The sequence below is a fragment of the Apteryx rowi genome, unplaced genomic scaffold (genome assembly GCF_003343035.1).
Source record: "Apteryx rowi isolate R43461 unplaced genomic scaffold, aptRow1 scaffold_71, whole genome shotgun sequence".
Lineage (NCBI taxonomy): Eukaryota > Metazoa > Chordata > Aves > Apterygiformes > Apterygidae > Apteryx > Apteryx rowi.
The window spans coordinates 699,609-719,970 of NW_020450994.1; the positions used below are offsets into that span (position 1 = coordinate 699,609).

General features: G+C 34.3%; 1 protein-coding gene across 5 annotated transcripts in view; it reads right to left on the reverse strand.

Annotated features, from left to right (window-relative positions):
• The window catches only part of NIPBL (NIPBL, cohesin loading factor), a 158,943-nt gene that overhangs the window by 22,680 nt on the left and 115,901 nt on the right, over positions 1–20,362 (reverse strand). For all 5 annotated transcript variants that reach the window (XM_026087246.1, XM_026087244.1, XM_026087247.1 and 2 more), the window contains 18 exons: positions 15,963–16,160; positions 15,706–15,777; positions 15,523–15,612; positions 14,726–14,829; positions 12,994–13,080; positions 10,597–10,828; positions 9,698–9,849; positions 9,224–9,304; positions 8,501–8,601; positions 6,622–6,760; positions 6,327–6,409; positions 5,135–5,267; positions 4,063–4,206; positions 2,406–2,495; positions 1,949–2,163; positions 1,743–1,845; positions 686–784; positions 433–579 (listed from right to left, as the gene is read on the reverse strand). In XM_026087246.1, the coding sequence (XP_025943031.1) occupies positions 433–579; positions 686–784; positions 1,743–1,845; positions 1,949–2,163; positions 2,406–2,495; positions 4,063–4,206; positions 5,135–5,267; positions 6,327–6,409; positions 6,622–6,760; positions 8,501–8,601; positions 9,224–9,304; positions 9,698–9,849; positions 10,597–10,828; positions 12,994–13,080; positions 14,726–14,829; positions 15,523–15,612; positions 15,706–15,777; positions 15,963–16,160 (2,270 nt within the window). The remainder of the gene's footprint in view (positions 1–432; positions 580–685; positions 785–1,742; positions 1,846–1,948; positions 2,164–2,405; positions 2,496–4,062; positions 4,207–5,134; positions 5,268–6,326; positions 6,410–6,621; positions 6,761–8,500; positions 8,602–9,223; positions 9,305–9,697; positions 9,850–10,596; positions 10,829–12,993; positions 13,081–14,725; positions 14,830–15,522; positions 15,613–15,705; positions 15,778–15,962; positions 16,161–20,362) is intronic.

A 20,362-nucleotide genomic window follows, 5' to 3' on the forward strand; every position in this document is an offset into this window, starting at 1 on the left:
TCTTTTTTTCTTTTGGATTACAAATGGCAACTTTAGATTACTGTGCTGCAGATCTTCCCTCACTGCCCACACTAGTGAACTGCTTTCAGCGACCAACATCTCAAAAACTTCAGAGATGTGGTAAAATTCCTCATTTCACCTAATTTGTGCACTAATGGAATCAAAAGGAATAAAATCATCAATATCCTGGTTTTGCCTTTGTACAACTTTCTATGTATGTTTACCTTTCGATGGAACAGATCCTCACTGGAAACAAGCAATGCCTTTTATGAGGTTGGTCTTAAGAGCATTGTACTTCCAGTTAAAACAATAAAAACTAATTTACTCTCGAGGGTTAGAACATCATTCTCTATTATTAAAAACACAAACTCTGTTGAAAACAAAGTTTTCCAATACCATGTACTTTATGATAAATATCACAAGACCCCGTACCAATATTCTTTCAATCAGCATGTCATAATACTGCTCAGCAAGCTGAGGACGACAGAGCACAAATCGGCCAAGCAGCTCCACAGCTGCTTCTCGTACACTAGTGGAGTTATCCATTAACCGTCCATGAACACCTCGTTGCATATCCAGCTAAAAAGAGTGAATAAAACACAAATCCAATATCAGAAATAAAGAATTCTTTTAAGCATTACAGAAAAATACTTGTGCATGAGGGATATTTCTTTTATTTTTTTACCCTGGCTAGAATACTGGGGTCTACAGCAACAACCTCAGACAAACACTTCATGGCTTTTGTTCGAACAGCAATTGCATTTTCACCAAGTACACGCAGAATCTAATAAGAGAACAAAAACAACATTTCAAGTGCTTTGGGAAGGTAGCAAACAATGTTTAACACAGGCAAAAATGCAGTCGAATAACATGCAAAATATTAAACTAAAATAAAAAATCCGACTATCAAAAACTGAGTATATCTTCTCAGACAGTAAAAAGGTGCATGCAAGTGAAGTTCAATGGCACTGATAACTGAGCATGGATATTTGCTACAATTTGCTGTATCTCTAAGGTTGGTCCAAACAGGATCTATATGGGGTCCATATCTTCACTTTAAGACCCTTAATTTTAAACTCAGCTTTTGCCATTCATGTGTGGCTTTCACCATAGTTCTTTCAACAGAAGAGACGGATTTGAGCACTATAACTTTAAGAGCGGCTCTCTATGCAGATCACTACAAGTAATGCAATTTCAACCACTGCTGGAGCTCAAACATGTCGCTGTGCCAACATGTTAGTACTCTTCTCCCAGAAAAAGGGAAGAAAGGACTTTGGTCAAACAACAGCTTCCAAAGTGACAGCACCATGCACTGCAAACAAATTACCACGTTGGTTTATATTTTCAAAATTTAGAATATAAATAAGCATACACATGAGGCATTAAGATACATTTCATGAGTTAATATTACCAAATGAGCATGCATCTTACAAAAACTGTGAAAAGATTTCAGCATTTTTTAAATTATTCTTTTACTATGTATATCTAATATAATGATTTTGTCATACACATATATGCACAAATAAAATAATGTATATATAATATGGCACATGTGAAACACATGCAAGAAAAAGAAAAATAAGCACTTATGTCATCAATACAGAATATGAAAGCATGTGGTGTTATTATGGCCTGTAAATACCTGTGCTCAACAATGAACAGATATTTCACACTACCCCATAAGTGTTTGGAATCAGAAACCAACTGTGTTTCACTGTACTAAGACTTCTGGCACAGTTTACCTGTGTCAAATAAATATCGAAGCTCTGGGCAAACGGCCTCATAGAGGCCAAGTAGCGAACAATCAAGCATGCATCTTCATAGTCCACAGTATCAGAATTCATCCTGTAACAAATTCATTGTGTTAATTAGGATATGTTTATCAAAAAATAATTTAAAAAAAATCAAATGCATGCTTAATAAAGAAATCAGCATTACTGAAACGTACTTTAATGTACTGAACTGAGATGGAGCAGTTTTAATGATGCTGCGAAGAAATTTTTTGCGACTTTCTGCTCGGTGCATGATTTGTCCTGTAGTCTCAACATCTTTTGCATGGTGAGTTCCTTCAGACGAATCCTCGTCCTTCTGAGACTTAATTGCTTTCTCTGTCTCCATGGTTGTATCACGGAACCACTGAGCTATATAAAACTTTCGAGAAAACTGGAGAAATACAGCAGGGTGCACAGAAAAAAAAACAGATAAAGAGGGAAATTAATAGATTTATAATGAGATTAAGCTAGTCTAATACATCAATCATATTTTGGAAAATACAATCAACAGTTTATGTTAGGGTGACAAAATAAGTGAAGCAGTAATAGGTATGACCTCAAATCATTTTATTCAGTAGCCATGTTATAGACATTATTTTTATATACATTTAATATCAGAAAACTGAAATTTACCACTAATGAAGCATCAGTTTCTGTGTTCTCATCCAGATAATCTAGCAAAGCCTTTTGCAGCTGTTGGATTTCATCTTCTCCTCCCGAAACCTGTCAGGGGTAGCAAAGACAGTTATAAAATACAATATTGCACAGCGGTAAATAAAATCTGAAAATCTGCATACCCATGTATAAAATACATTGAAAATACATCTGAACATGTCTACCAAGGCATCCTCTTATTTTCTTGCCTTTTGAACAACCAAGTGAAACTCAGCAGTCATGTATACACTTCTGAGGAGTTATCTGTTATTTTATAAATTGTTTATAAACACATTGTCTACTATTATTGGTGGTACTGTATAAAATATATCATCCATAATGTATGGATGGCACTGTCTACCATCACTGATGTTAAGCTTCCCCAAAYAACTGAAAAACTGCTTTTAGCACTCAATTGCCCAAAGCAATTTTATTTTCTGTAGATGCCAATGCCCAGTTACTGCCTGATTACGTAAACAAATAGAAAAATTAGAAGATTCAGATCATCATTTGGATATCTTTCAACACTATTATACTTCTGGAGATAAGGTAACAAAAGGACCCTTCAAAGATATTTCCCTACACAGTCCAATGTATAATTGTCAGAATCACTACCGATGGGAGAGTGTTATAGCCTTTTAAGTCCACAGAAGTATAAATTACATTAAACTAGGTATGTAAAGACCATATTTGACACTGTATATAGTAAAATATTTTAATTGACAAAAATTATGGCAAGTATCAGCCTCATGAAGAACTGAAATTCATCTACTCCTTTATTTGATGAATACCTGCAAATTATGGAAGTTTTTCCTCCAGCATAAATCCTTAACAGTCAAAATATAGTTGCTATAGATTTGGAGTTTTTTTGAGGTTACTGAAAGGGAAACTCAGATAAAAGCAGCTTGATATGACCATTCCAGATTTAACCTTAGGTCCTTAAGAAATGTGTGAGTCCACGTTTTCAAAAGGACACGTAGGACCTGGTTATTTTCTCAACACACTATGTACTGTAAAGAGTCCAAAATCATACACTGCGTAACTGCTGCTACCCTTGCAGATATGGAGATATTTTGATAACAGCTTCAGCAGAAACACAAATACGCATTCTCTGAAGAAAGAGTTATATGCAATTCCTGTAAAGAAATGATGACTAATACCAGTTACATCACATAAAGATTACTCTTACAGGCATAACAGTCAATCTTCCAAAGTCTGCATATGACTGCCATAAGCTCAATTACCACTTTTCTATACTTCCTTCTACTGTGCAGTGACAAATACACACATACACATATATATTTTTGAGGTCTCTTAAGACAGCCTTCAACTGTTGCTCCATTATTTCCTCTATATTGTCACAACAAAACTCATTTCACCACTCTAATTAACCACTTAATATGATTATTAGGGGGCTGATTTGAGAAAGACAATGATGAGCCAGCAGATATGTTATTTATAAACTGACCCAGAAATCTTCAAACAGCATTGGAAACAGATTTTCCAGATGCCATTAAAAAAAAAACAAAAAAAMCCCCACATCTTTAAGATTGCAGTAATATATATATATATTTTTTAATGGATATGTCTCAATCTTGCTGTTCAAGCACGAACCAGCGCAGGATCTCTCACGTACCTGTTTGAGGATTCTGGCTATAGACCCTTGATCCATTTTGCTAGTGACTGCATCTTTCCTCAGTCTTGCAGCTACAGTTCCAAGATAGTCAAGTGATGCAACTCTTAAAGCCATTTCTGTAGATTTGTTACTGAACTGGTGAACCTAAGGAGAGCAGAATAAAATGCTTAAAAACTTACATATTTATGCATCTGAGATTCTTCTCACAAGACACTGCTTGACTTTACTGAAAATTCCACCTAACTTCATGCTGCATAAAATTGTCACTTATTATTACACTTATTATTACACCACAGATATGCTCATTATTTACTTTTTTTTTTAACATTTGTTGCATCTCTCTCTGTAAATACACCCTTCTGAGTTTTTTAAAATACATATTTTCATAAAATAAACTGGACATCTAGTATAGTAGATTAACTTTGCAATAGCATAGATCTTAAGCACCATAATGCATCTTCCACATTATTCACACAACTATAATGAATGCTACATTAACTAGGAACAAGACCATAAAACATCTGTTTTCCAAGAAACTATTCAAATTACTGTACTAGCTACATCTTAATACCAAAGAAGAACGCATGAAAAACACATGCCAACAAAAATGTTTACATTCTGTTAAATGCCACATTCCTTAAGCAAATGTATTATCAGTAGAAAACCAAAATATGTACTTAACTGTTCTCAGGTTCTGTGCCAAATGAATAGTCCAGGGAAGATATTTAACATGAATAATTACAGCTATTAGGCTGCTTTTACCCCAAAGGAGTATATGTGCTTATTAGGTAGCATTTTTTAGTGGAGGAAAGGGGGGAAATCACAGAATAGAAGCGGCCTTCCATGAGAAACAGTCCCCTTTCCCAAGTCATGTTATCAACCTAATCGTGTTCCAACCTAAAATTTAGTATCTATGTATTATGTAACAGTGACAGACATAAGAAAATCTTTAAATGTTGCACGTGTGTCAGCCATCAGAAAGCATTCTTGTAACAGTTTGAGTTGAAATGAACAAGTCTTCATTGTAATGAGAAATAAATTACTATAATAGTTAAGAACAGGAATCTCTTACCAATAGCCTTCCTAATAGGCTAAGTAACAACTCTGCAGCTGGCCATTCTGGTTTATTGACTGTGGAAAGAAGATCTTGAATAAAGTTCTCAAACAGTGGCCTATAATCTTCTTCCCCTTGTTTACTACCACACCTGTTTAAAAGAACATGAGTTTTGTAAGCATTTTTAAGAGCCATTTAAGCTTTTCTTCTGCTATAAACAAAAGAAGCCCTATGCTGAACCAGACAATGAGTTTTAGGGAATTACAAAATGAAAACTTTGAAATATTTGTAGAAAAAAAATCATTTTCTTCAGTTAAGGATGAAGAAGTTAAACATTTAACACTCCAAATTGCACTGCAAGAAATGCTGCTAATCCAGGATAGTGGGCTTTTGTTCCTGAGATTTTATTTATTGTTTTAAGTCTGCACGAAGAGGATGGACAAGCGAGACTAAATTCTAAAGCTCAAGCTGGAATAGTGTATTTATGAGATATTTTGCCTACACTCCTAAGGCCTGGTATGACTTATCTCATTTCCATAAAACATATCAGTATTTATGCTCCACAAAGGCTAAAATCAGAATGTAAAAATCCGAAAATAACACACACCGTCCTGCTAGTGCTTCACTGACATGTGACAACCCTAACTTCTTTAATGATACCAGAAATATGCAGAAGAGTACAGGTGCTAGTAAACAGCATTTTGGCTTACCAGTGGAAATTAATGTGATAAAACCTTGGGACCTGGCAGAAATTTCTGTACAAACGCTTAGTCAGGCTATTCAGCCATGCCATAAAAAGATTTTTTTCTGTTGATCTATTGATATCCCCAGCTTCAGCCAAATGAAAATGATTTTAGGCTTTTCTTTCTTAGTCATTCTGATGAATGAACATAGTAGTACATTTCACCTCTTAAATATTTAATCAGACTTCTCTTTCACCCTTCCGAGGAATAACAGACACCTGGTAAAAGGATCCTACATAAACTATCAGACAGGTTCTTAAATGCATAAAGAACTCTGCAGAATTTCTCTTCCATAGAAAGTTTTGTCCAGACAGGTAGCTCTCTTAGGGATCTATAAAGCATATAGTTACAAATATCTGTACTAGTAGGTATTTATCATTGTGAAGTGATTAGTTTTGTCTGAAGCTGTGACAGACTTTCTGAGTTTGTTTTGTCAATACAGTAAAGAATATTATAACAATACTTACTTCTTAAGGAAAATAGACAGGAAGTTTTGTGCTGTTCTCATGGCTGTTTCATATGAGTTAGTAATAAGCACATCTTGATCCACCTAAAAATAACAAAATTTATTTGTCTAACATTTTAACATACATAGAAATGTGAATTCCACATCAGCACTTTCCATGCATCAAAAAATTATGACAGACATCCAAATACATCACTTGATTACTACGGCACCATCATAAAACATTAYACCCACAAACACACAAAGTCATTCCCACACAAAAGAATTTTATGGCTATTTAAAAATAGCATTCTTACTTTTTTGTTTGATTCCTCCTCTGAATTAGAATCTTTTTCTGCTGATGGTAAGTGCACAACACATTGAATAAGCTGCAGAACTAGTGCTGTTACCATCTGAATATACATCGGCTCTCCATCAGTGTCACTGCTGTTTAACCTGTCAATATGAATAGGATAATATTAGTGCTAAAAAAAATTAAAATAAGATTTTTGGTACTAAATAATATCTTTCTAAAATTATTACCACAGTTAGAAATCTCTGTGTTCTAGACATTTAGTCATTTGCTTCTTCCTCATGCAGTGAAAGATTCAGTCTGACAAAACTAGTATTATTCTCAGGCAGGAGAGATGGACTGAAACAGCCCACCAATGGCTTTCTGAATCTCTGTGAAACTCAGCAGCTAGAAGTCTACAGAAATGTTTAATACATTAAACACCTACATGTAAGGCACTTACTAGTAGGCTTATTACGTATAATGCCATATCAACTTTTTACACAGCAGAAAAAAATACACCGAACAGATCCCATAACAACTTATTACTTATGTATTATTTAAGATGTGTGGAACGCGCAGGACTATTAAGCAAGAGAAAATAGTCATCATGACGGACTTCTACAAGAGTTACAGCTCAGATAATACTTCATGTGTAGAAGACTATAAACTTCAGCATGCAAGAGTGTCTTTAAACAAGCGGGACCAGTAGGAATAGACTGCACCTTACACTTCTCCCCTTCCAAGCAATGCAATGTGACAGACGGTACTGTGTTTATCTATCTATTCAAATCCTGACCCCACCTAATGCAGTTAACAGTATGGAAAGGTAATAATCTCTGACATCATGCTCACCAAATTATCAAAATAGTGACTGCGCATGAAACATACCAACAATTCTTTATCTTTCKGAAGTTATTTTTCACTGCTCCTGGATCTTTTCATGTCAAATTTTTCATGTCAAATTTTCTCTAAGCTATACCCTTCATTAWGGTAGCCACGGATAGGGAATATCCTTTAACAGATGGGAGCTATGATTCTACAGATAAAGAGTAGAGTCCTTGTGGCCTTGAACTAATGACTTCCTTCTGCTATAGGTCTTGATTCAAGGAGGGTACCTACCAGTTATGCTCCTRTGACTACCACCTTCCTATTTGTTAGATGCCTCTGATGCCTATAACCAAAACCATAGGAAATACAAGGCAGAAGCACTCACATTAACATTAGGGCAGCTGAATTCAACTCAATGTCTCAGTGTATGTGCATTTTTTTCCTGGATATTTCCTGTTCATCCATTCTGGATGGGACAGACTTTTTCCACTGACAGTTTGTCTGTCTCCAGGGGAAAGATGTATGCAAGGAAGGAACTACATCAACCTCAACAACAACAAATGCTTTGGAATAATTTCAAGTGTTTAACCAAGTAAATTGAATAGTTTCTAAATGAAACTAATCCAAAGGAGCACTGGCTTGATTCCTTGGCAAGAGTGCTCTGAGAATGCCATCAAAGAAATTCTGCAGAACTTTCATGTAAGGGTTTAGCAGTGAAGAAATGATTTAACTCCATTTAATCAGATTCAAAGAATTTTCCAATAAAAAAAAATCTCTGAATACATACTAGCGTTACACTCATTTGCATCCTTAGTGAGAAAATTAATAACATATATTTCAGTTGTTTTTGTAACTAAGCATAAATATGATGGGATAAGAAACTGATTATTACAAGACAAACTGAAGTGCATTTATCAGACAATTCTGCTCTCATTGTGGAGGTTTTGAAACATCCATCTCTAAAAAACTGCTGTGAAGTTGCAAATCTTGTAAGAAGTTAATACTGAAGTCTAAATTCCTGTATGTACAAAACTGTAAATGCTATCAAATTAGCAATCTATGTCAGTAATTACCTGAAGTTTCTCAAACTCCTCTTGCTAGTTGGTAGTCTYGCCAGGGAAGTGAAAATTTCTTCCAGTATTAACTGCCTGTGYTTTTCATACCTGGAGAACACCTATTTAACAGTCACAGGATTGTTTAAAAATTATTTATTGTTAAATACAATAATAAGTAAATTTAACAATAATATTCTATCAAAAGTTATATACATTAACAAGCGCTTAACATGGCATTTAAAAATTATATTTATTACATACCTCATTTTCAACGCATTGCTTTGTTTTGCAAAGCAAGCAATTCTTTATAAAAATACATAAAAACTGTTTTTCAAATATGGATTTTTTAAAATCTTCAAATGACCCAATTTCTATTTAAAATGCTCTCTATTTTTTAAAATGTCAGTGATAGAATAGACTTATTCCTTATTGCATTGCACATATTCAAATCACGGCAAAGGAAATAAGGAAAACCATATTGCTAAGATATTTCAAGATGAGAAAGGACAGATGAGAGCAAGGGGATTATGGTTACATTTTAAATCACATAAACAAGGAACTTAATTTTGGTTAAGTAGACTATTTGTTACTATAAAGTACTCTGCAAATCAGAGCAGCTCAGGTACATTTAACACTGCTCCTAGCAAACCAGCAAAAATCCAGCCTATGTAAATGCCCTAAAAACTCTCAGAAGTACAGGAACATGACATACAGGAACACGAAATCTCAAAAAATACTTACTGCAGTCACTAATTTGATGGCACATAACTGTAGTTCACTGACATTTTCTACAAAGAATGGTGTTATTCCCATGGATGATACCTATCAATAGAAAGAAATTATGCTAAGTATATTTGTCTAAAAAACTGATATTTAAGCAGTTYAACAAGCAGGTTATACATTCAGCAGATAAGGTACATCCTGTCACAATATGTATTACTTCATATTATTCACAAATAAAGTTATTAAAGCATATTTGAATATGATCATGTTAAACTTTTCTTAAGTGTACAACAAAGCCAGATTTGAACATTAAATGTTCTTCTCCTTGAGATAATACACCGCACAACATAAATCACTCTGATGTTAATCACCGAAATGGTTTGTTCTAATTTCATATGTCATGTCATTGAGGCAATCACACTTTAAAGTCCCCCCATGGGGAAAAAAAACAAAACAAAACAAAAAAAACAAAACAAAACTGTTAAAACTTACCTGAAGAATAGTTGTATCAGTTAGAAGCTGTATCTCTAGCAACTCTGACAAACTGCTGACAATGTCACAAACTTTGTTATACAACATCACTATAACTCTTTGCTTGTGGGTGGAACACTTGGCACGTTTTGCTTTTGAACTTAAAACACCACCTAGAAAACCAAAAATATTTTCATTATCTTTTTTAAAATGTTTTAATTACATCAGACATTAGAAAGGTGATCGTTTTCTCAAAGAAGTCCCCCAGACAACTCCAAGACTACAGCTTTATGAATAGAGTTGCTACCAGAAGAAAAATTATTTAGTAGCACCAGCTGGAAAACAAGAATTTCACATGACAGATTAATTTTTCATAATTGTTTTCTAAATTCTGGACCCAAGATTTAGGCACCCACATCTGAAGGTTACATATCAGAACAAAAAGGTCTTATTAAAACAAAAGACCAAAATCCAAAAAACAACTGCTCAAGGCTAAATAGTTTTCAYGGAAATAAGTCATTATATACATGGAGATTCTGACTATAAAATCACTTGTTCACACCTAAAATATCTATACACAGAAGCTGAACTTCAGACAAACTTCTATAAACTTTGGCTTAAAGGTTATGCTGCTGTTATTGCAGTAAATCAAGACCCTTGTACAAATGGTTATTCAGAGGACACATTCCATTCATTGTTATTTTACTCTACATTTTCCATCACCCTTCAAAAATCACGTAAAGCATTAATTCAGTATGTTGGATGTGATATGAAAGAACTGCCAGTATACGATTTATAGACAAAACCCTCAGAGTATTTAGGAAAGTCGTATCACTTGTATTAGCATAGGATAGATCTATTAATGTATGTTTTATGATGTGCAAAGCTTTTTTTTTTTTTAGATCTCTTAGCATACTAACCACCATGAGGATCCACTCTATACACAGGGTCATACTGAGGATAGAGAGTGTTCTGCAAATGAAATTTGGTGTACTGAATAACTCTCTCTATTACATCCTCTATATATACAGCTTTAGGCATGTTTGGTGACGTCATAATATTGATAGCTGTAAGACAAGCGTCAGCAGATTTGGTCACTCTCTCCATAATAAGGTCTCTCCATAACCGCTCCTCATCTTCAGTGTCGTTGTTCTGCAACAGGCAAGAAAAAGATGGCAGTGTGAGCAAAAAGTCCAATTTTTATCCTTCTGCCAAATAAAATATAACAATCTTATTTTTAATATACATACAAGCACATACGAGATGCTGTATTGCCTTTATGATCAGAAAGCAGTTTGTTCTATAAATGAACTAATATGTTTTACTAGTGACAGGTTTGCGTAATGTCCTCTCTAAAATACAAGTCCTTAATATCTCACTGTATTCTTCAAGTAAAACACTAAGCAGTTTTCTGTACATCATGAGCAAGCACTATAAAGAAAGACTTCTATTTTCTCTACATAAGGCTAATGTACTTATGAGTACATATGAGCAAAATCTCAAACTCATTCACCTGATGTTTTCATCTTCAAGTGGTGAACACACACTGGTTGCTGCTCCAGTCAGTCTAATTTTTGCCACTAGAGGGATCTCTTACACAAAAAGACCGCTACAATTCTATGAAACTGGTGAGAATAGTACTTCCTCCACTTTGCAGACGCACTGAAAACTGATCTAGTATCAATATGTTTAAGCTTTCTTATCAAATATGCCCATTTAGACGTAGTGCAGGGTACACAATCTATTTATTTCTGTGTTTGCATGAGTTATGAACAAACATGAGGTTAATTATGGCCACCCACCACTACTGAAATATAGTTAATGTTATTAATAGTGGAACCAGGGAGAGTTTCTAATAATCTCTCTGGTACAAATATAGCCATACTAATAGCCTAGAGAGAAAAAGAAAGGATTGAGGAACACTAATTTCTAACTACATCTTCTTTTTCCCCTTTGGGATAAAAGAATCTAAAAATATCACAGTGCATTATATACAACAGATGTATTTGAAAAATTAACAGAAACCTGTAAATCGGAAGAAAATCCCTGTAAATTTTCTGGGTAAAACAACTTTAAACCATTTATTCCTATATAATCCTGAAGGGGGCTTTAAAAAAAAAAGCCCAAACAAATAGGTTTTAAATCTTTTCTACTTTTTTGCTCATTAATATTAGGAATAAAAGAACCTGCAATCCATTCTGCCTTTGAATAATACCCTGATATGAAGGTAGGATATCTTCATTGCACTTTAAATACCCTTTGTAAAAGAACACAAGRCCCACTCTTTACCAGAGGCTTTCTTTGCCATAAAGATCTCAATTAACATTTAAAAGGTCTTAAGAAAAATCTAAAATTTGTTTGGCTAATGACTGTTCACTCTTTAATTGAAGTTTTGTCTCTGAATTGCAATCGTGTGACAATTTCATTAACTCTCAAGCTTTACTACAGAAAGTTAAAAGGAAGAAAATACTTTAAAAGCATCTGCATAAAGTCTCAATCATACTGAAGTAGAATAGGAAACCAGCAGCTTTTGTCACTTATTTTTCATATTGCTAAAGACATTCAGAACAGTATTCTGAAACTTCAAAGAGAACAAAATAGCTAGATGAAAATACTCAAGTACAAATAATGTGTCTATTGTTCTCATTTTCAAGTTCAAATGCTTCTTTCCCAATACTCATAACTACTCTCCACTTCCGCAGATCAGTAAGTTTTTTGGCTAAAACTCTGGCTAGAATATTGTGTCAACTAGAAAGTGTAAAAATAAATAAATACCATATTTCAACTTCATAAAAACTCCAAACCCCAGCATAGTTTTGGTATATCAGAGAAAAAAGTCCCTAAAATATTAAACTTATTAGTTTTGTTTATGTTGATATGTTTAACTTTGAAGCGTAAGAGCAGACCCAAATATCGTGCCTCCGCCACTCTTGATGCTATAGGGAAGAATGTGCTCTACACGAAAGCCATGCTTTCTTCTACTGTGTAAGGGAAGTTTTATAAACACGTAGCAAAGAAATTTCAGCTTGTTATAGGTTATACCAGTTACTATGAACAGATTAGGATGACAGTATAATATTTAAAACTCAATTGTTCCCAACACATCTGGTTCTTAGCCATACTAGAGTAAAATATGTTTACTGCTGAAAGAATATTAATCAGTCTTTACTAAAATTTAACAATCCAGATCACATGAGTGTTAAATTAGAAATTCCTCACACACACACATACACTCCCCACTTGAAGCTAAATGGGATTGGAAGTGAAGAAAACCCTACCCTAAACAATGATGTGAAATGATGCAATTTGAAACTCACATGGTTAAGTAATGTAGAAAGCTTTGATCCATCTTGAATATTCTTCTCCAAAATATTCAGGACCTTTACTGTTTTATCTGTTGAGAGCTAAAAAAAGAAAACAAACACATCAAACAGCAGTAGGAACATAAAGGCTTGCAAATTCTTTTAAAAGATTTGCATAAATGAAAGACAGAATATGTTATGCAAGTCTGGCATTAAATGAAAATTGTACACACTTTAAAAATAAGGACTGAATCTTGGCTTGCCCAGTTTCTAACAGAGCAATGACTGAGAATGCTGATAATATAATTAAACTAGTGAAATATTTTCTGCAATCAAATTCCATTTCCAACTAGCAAAATCCATAGAAATAGATTTAAAACTGCCCATCTGTCAATAGCATATATTTATATACTCCTGATACTAGAAACTGGAATTTATCAAAGCCAAGTATCAATCACGAATTCTATATGACTCTATGAGTTCTATTAGAAAAAAAATCCAAGGCTTATGGAGAAGCTGAATTGAAAATCCATAACACTTTACTAACACACAGGAAATTTATTAAGAAGAGTGTTAACTTTGAAAAAGTATCACCATTGATAAAAGTAGTTTGAGCTCACCTACAGACTTAACATTAAATAATTATTAGACTGTGCTAAACCTGGGAAGAACCAGCTTCATTCATCCAGATACTACTGGTGCTCACCTCTAGAAGCAACAAAATTTTTATTTTTATATTATATTTACACACACATACATACATACACACACATACRCATGGGTGGATGGATGTATAAAAAGTAGGAAACAAAGGTAAAGGCCTAGAACTATCAGGAAGCAGAAACCCTCAGGCTGAAAACATGCTACAAGGAAGGYTGGGAGGCTGAAGGAAAGGCTAGGAAGAATATCTAAATCTTGGATTAAAGAATATCATTCAAGAGTCTTGTACAGTAAGTGGCTTCATGGACACTTCACAGAAATAATAAGTGGGCATGGGCAGGCATAATCAGAGTTTAACATAAGACTGCTGAAAGCAAAGAGTTCTAGAAAGATAAAGAGAGCAAGAACATTGTTTCTAGAAATGTGATACCAACAGTTTGCAACAACAGAGAAAATTCCCTTGAGGTGAAGTCTGTAAGAGTATGACAAAGAAATATGCAGCCTATAGAAAATTATTCTTAGTATCACCTGGAGCCATAAACCTTTCCAGTTTGAAAGGGAGTTTTGGGGAGAGGGAGGAAGCAGGCAGTTCAGTGAGATGCTGGATGGATGTCTTACATTACACTGATGGCATATATTGGAAAGGGTGAGGGTTTTTTGACTTTGCCAACATGTTTGTTTTACTCAACACAGGAGTGCTTATTGTAAGGAGGAAATCTGAGACTATAGGTTGGTGTGCTTTTGTGAAAATAATTATTTGAAGATTTTACTGCTCAGGCATGTGTGATATGGCTGAGAACTCAGGTGCCTTAATAGATTATGCAATCTGTCTTAATACCTACCTATTTCATTGCAAAGCCAGGTACCCCACACTGTGATATATGGTACACTGACACAGAAAAGGAGCATTCAAAAAAATGTCTCAGCTTCAGAGACAGTAACAAGCAGTTAAGGTGCAGTAACTTCAGCTAAGTCAGCAGAAGGATGACTGTTTATAGTATCAGTCACATACACACCTGGACAAATGCTTTCCATACGTTAAACAAAATTAAATATTCAAAAAGAGTTAAAGGCTATGAAGATGTACCTTGTCCATAATGCCCATTGCCTTAATTTTTGCGGATTCACTACCCAACTCACTAAGCTGATGTTTTCCCAGTAGCAACTCTTGTGGAATCTCATCATCATCACCTTAAAAAAAAAAAAAGAAAAGAAAAAAAAAAAGAAAATTAACAATCATATTTCTAATAAGGCAAAAAGCAGTGTTTCATAGCCAATATGAAAAAGCCAACTGAAGAAACCTATTGAAGAACTGATTTTCCAAACAGCTAATAGTTCCATTTAGTGAAGACTGATGATGATGACTTTTGGTTGTGTTAAAGTGGATAAGGAGTATACTGAGATTCAGTGTCTCAGCCATGAGTATGCACAAGTGCTCTCATGCTTGGGTTGAATAACCATGCTCTATTAGGTCAAAGGCCACAGCAGATGCAAAATTATGTGTGTTCCAGATACTATTGGCAAGAAAACCATCTTACATTAGCGTTGTTTGCAGAGATATGCATATAAGAAGATAACATCCTAATGACATTCCCAAGAGGTATTCTTTCCACCCAGGTAGAAAATTATTTGTCCTTTTGCGACTTATGTCCCTTTTGGATTTTGCAGGGAAAAGGATTTTCTTCCTGCAGCAGCAAGTGAAACTGAAGGGTAAAGGAACCTGCTCAAGGTGGAAGCCAAATAGGTATAAACACTGCACACCCTAGTATGTACCACAAGCAATTAAATCACGAAGAAGGAATGCTGAAAATATTGAGATTTTTTTTTTATTGTTTCTTGAGCTTCTAATTGGGGGAAGCATTTTGAAAAATTCTGACATATTACCAAAAGCAGTAAAATCCATGTCTTCCAAATTTTCCAAAATATTCTCTATTGAAGCAGTAAACCTTTTGAAAGTCGAAGAATCCATCATTTCTGGTGAAAAAAAAAGAAATGCATATATAATTATTTTATATATGAAACAGAAAATACAAACTGAAGAAAGAAAATAAATCTCCAAAAGATTACCTTCAGGTGTTAGTTTAGGTTCGTAAGCTTTCCTCTTCTTTTGTTTTTCTTTTTTCTTCATTTTTCTAGCCACTAATTAAGATAATAAAGAGTAAAACAAATAATACTTTCTAAAAATTGAAAAAAAAATTATTTACATTTCTTATGCTCATATTAAATAATGCATGCAAAGATGTTTATTTTAAAATGCTCAGCATATACTTTAATATTGCATTAGTATTACGGAATAAAAAAAAACTTTTATAATGATGAGTTACCCTCACTGAGGCTAGGAGGAGGAGAATAATCATCCATGTCAGAGTCATCAGGACTGCGATTACGGTAACGACCACTACCAGAAGTCCTCCTTCCTTCATGATAATGGCCACTTCTCCTATGATCACCAGAACTTCTTCTGTCATGTTCTTCATACTCCCAAGCTGCATCTCTGTCCTTTTTATGTCTTTTCCGAGAAGCTAGAAATGAGGAGCATTTTCATTATAAATACAAAATTTACACTTCTAATAGCACAAAATCATGCATTTACAAGTTAAAGGAAAACGTTGTTGTACAAATGTTCTGTAAAACAAGTAAACACACTAAAACTATAATATAAAATTCTGTTATGGCATTATAAGGCAATATATATAACATAAGGCAAACATTCCAAAATACCAATTTAATGAGCATCTGTCCTTTTAAACAAAGTAAGGAAAGTAGAACAGATCAAAATAATTTTCATCCTTTCCTTTCATGAGAGAACATTGCGATAATTTCTTCAATTATCTAAATTGTGGCTATACTAGGTGCCCAAGTTCCAGTTCAATGATTGTTTTACCCATCCAACACAGCAAGTTCCAATGAGATTTGATAATCTGATTGCTTAAGGATATTCTATTTTGCCAAGATATCTACAACTTTGCCTTGATACATTTTGTACAAAATCCAGTGTAAAGGGAGAAAGTTGGAGTCTCAACTTCTGGGCCAAATAGTAAATATGTACCACAGAAGGTAATTACAACCAGTTTTCAGTCAGGATCAAAAAACGTAGCAGAACCAAATGTTGAAGAAAATTGGACAAATGTACAGAGAAACAGAGCTTTGATGAAAATCAGACATCTGGGGGACAGGAAGGAAGTCTGTTATTTTCAAAGACAGTCTTGTGCACTTTGAAAGGGGAGAGGGTGCTAAGATGTAATATAAATCAGAAATTGAGGAGGCAATATTAATTATTTCATCCATGAAATTAGCCAATTCTCCATTATCTAATGTAACAGGATAACTGGGCTAACAAATAAAATGTCTAATACAGAACATGCTGTGAAGACCAAAATTGCTCCAAAACATTAAGTTCTAGACTAGCAGATTTTATTATTCTTGTGAACCTGCCGATAACAACCCTGACATCTGTGTCTCTCTCTATCCCACTCTCCTGAAGTTTAGAGAGGTACGAATGTATACAGGGCTGTTTCTGAGCAAACTGGCTCCAAGCATTTATACAGAATTGTAATAGAACTGACAAGTCCTTTCTAAAACCCCAGTTTACTGAGAAGCATAGGAAAGAGAATATTATATATACCAGGATACACACAGTAGTCAGCCTAGGCTCAGACTAAAATATTTTTATAAATCAAACTCAAAATAAAAGATTTTGAACCTGAGATCGTACCGATGCTCTACACTGCACTCTAAGGGCCCCCACTTCCGAAAACATAGTACAGAATTTGTGCAGAGGTGGCCTAAGTCCTTTAAGGTAATAACTTAGTTCAGGCTTTGAGCTGCACTGCTCCTGGATTGGACTTGCTTCTGAGACAGTGAACTCATGTTCTCCAACCATGATGCCTGAGCTACTAACATGATCAGTTCTGAGATGGTTCCTCACATATCGCTACTCACAGGGTGTCAAATCCCCCAAATATGTTACTCTATGTGATTGAGAGTTAACAGTGTTTGAAAAAATGAGAGGCCATCCAGGATACCTGAAGTGCAAGAGCTACCGGATAAGAAAATATTTTATGGGAGAAGGCTTTATACATTTCATTTTCTTTCCTCCATGAAATTCAACAATTTGTGGAGCTAGATTAATTCCATATTTTTAAGTGCTGAATTTCAGTTCATTTTGAGGTTGACTTACCTAAAACTAGACAGGTGAAAGATATTCCATTGGCAGCAGTGCCTAACTTTTAGTCCAACTGAGCATTTAGGGAGTGTTTTTCATTTGAACATCAATTTTAAAAGGAGAATTTCCAGAGCATAGTAATCAACCCACTAAATTTGCTATTCTGAAAACACTGCTCCAGGGCACTGAACATTCTTGTATCTTCTCCATCAAAACACAGACTTGTCTCAGATTCCTGATACTGGAAGTAACTTAACACTTTTGCTAAATAACCTGTATTTTACCTGGTCTAAGGAATGAGTAATTAAACTGTAGAACACTTTTGCTCCCAAAAGCAATTCTAAAAAACATCATTATTCCATTCCCTCAGTGATTTCCAGACCAAATTTCTTCAGTTTAGAAACATATATAAGTCTTTTCTGGTTTCCTCAGCATCAAATTGGGATCTGAAAACTCTGAATTTACAAAGGGTCTCCACAGTTTACAAATCATCAATAACAATTCAAGTTCTCTAGGACAAATTCTGACCCCAGCTACGTCTCCATGAGAAAGGTAGCTTCCAATATTACTTTCCAGTGGAAACTTAAACTGACCATTTTGTCAATGCTGCATAACTAAACAGAATGTGCTATAGCTGTGTTGGCTCTGTAAGGCAAATAATGTGGACACAGGAACAGCTATTCAGAATCTGATCACTGCTCTACCAAGTCTATTATTTTGAAGTAGTTAAAATTGACTAAAAAGACAATTTTTAATAATGTTTCAAAAATTATTAATTTCATACCTAAAGAATATCCAGAATATAAATACCCAATTTCCTTCTGAATTCTGCCAAACATTTATGCAAGAACCCATTTAGCATTTACGGTATGAAATGGATTTCCTTTCACTAATTTTGAATTTCCCACCATTTAATTTTATGGACTAACCCTTCTTCATGAGTTGCTCAAAGAAATTTATCTTCTACAACAATCACTTTTTATATACTTTTTTAAAGCAGAGTTTCAGTCATACAAAAGAATTTTGAAGTTTGACGCAAATCTTCTATGGTCGTTTTGTCTTTTGCTTTCAGTTCAGTTCTACAGTATCCCTTGAGAGATACTATAATCTCCTTTTTAAAGCAGATGTCCTCACTGAGTTATTCAGAATCATGTTCAGATCTCTTGAGCTGCCGTAATGAACCTAGAGTCCCTTAAAGCATAAAATTACTGTGAAAGTTTTCCTTAATTTGCGTTACTTTGTACTTAAGAATTTCAGCAGCCACTGTCACTAAGGGTTAGATTATAAAGGTCTCTCTGAAATGTCCAACAATCCTCTCCATTCCTGACCAATTTAAATAATTCCATTTTACTTACCCTTTCTTTAATTCCCTGTTCCAGATTATTAACATCATGAACAGGTGCTGTTACACAGTAAACAGAGATTTTAACATACAGTCCTGAATGAAGCAAATGACCATTAATCTTTTGCCGTAATGAAGACTGGTAAAAAGTTACCTCAAGATCTCATACCCATGGCCAAAGCAGCAACAGTTTGGTTGTATTTTAAAAGAAAAAAAAACAAATAGAGGACGCTTTTTTTCTACTTCTTTGAGAAAGATCAGAGAAGTATCTCAATTATAATTTTGTATGTTTATGGGTGTATAGGCACTACATATCCATTAGAGGAGAACTTGAAACATGTTAAAAAATCAGGACAACAAAATCTTTCTCTTTTGGAGCCTAAGAAAGACTAAGGAGAAAAACTTTTTGTGTTTGATAGAGGTTCAATATAAAGTTTATATAAGCAAAGGCAAAAAGAATCTAAACCAAAAMCAAAACAAAACAAAACAAAACACATGTGAGATGCCTTCTCAGGTTAACAGCAGCAGACACGTCTCCTGTAGCACTGTAGAAGTAACACAGCTAAGAAGGTGCTCACTGTGAACTGATTCAACTCTATTTTAACAGCGTCTCTTTTCAGTGTTGATTAATTGAATTACCATGGGTACAAACTAACTATTTTCTTAGTAGTAGGTAGGAAATCCCTTCCTAACCTAGGTGCATACAGCAATTTTTTTTTGACACATACGTCCATTATCTGATCGCACCACGAAATTCTGAATACAAGCTTTCTCTCTTCCTTTGAAAACATTTAATTCAAGACCAGTATCATCAGCAAATGCTATTTTGAGAACCCATCAGAAGTAATTGCCAGTTTGTCCAGCAATACACCAGGGAAATAATAGAAGAAAAAATGTTTTAAGAAACTTTTAGGCAGTAATATTCTCAGTTCATCATATCAGAAAAATTCAAGAGACGTTGCTTTGCTTTTCTTACCAATGAAAATAAGTAATAATTTTAAATGTATTTATTGAAATTTTTCTTTCCATAGCTTTGTATATAAATTTTCTGAGCTGCTTTACATGATATTTTCTTTAATCTGATTGTTTAAAAAATGTTTCATAGCACAACTAAAAAACAATCTAGACAGTGGCTTCCCATAAGGTAAGTAGAAAAGAAAATTTAACAGCTAGCAGCTTTTCATCTTGAGCATGAACTGAAATTAAGTAATTTTTCT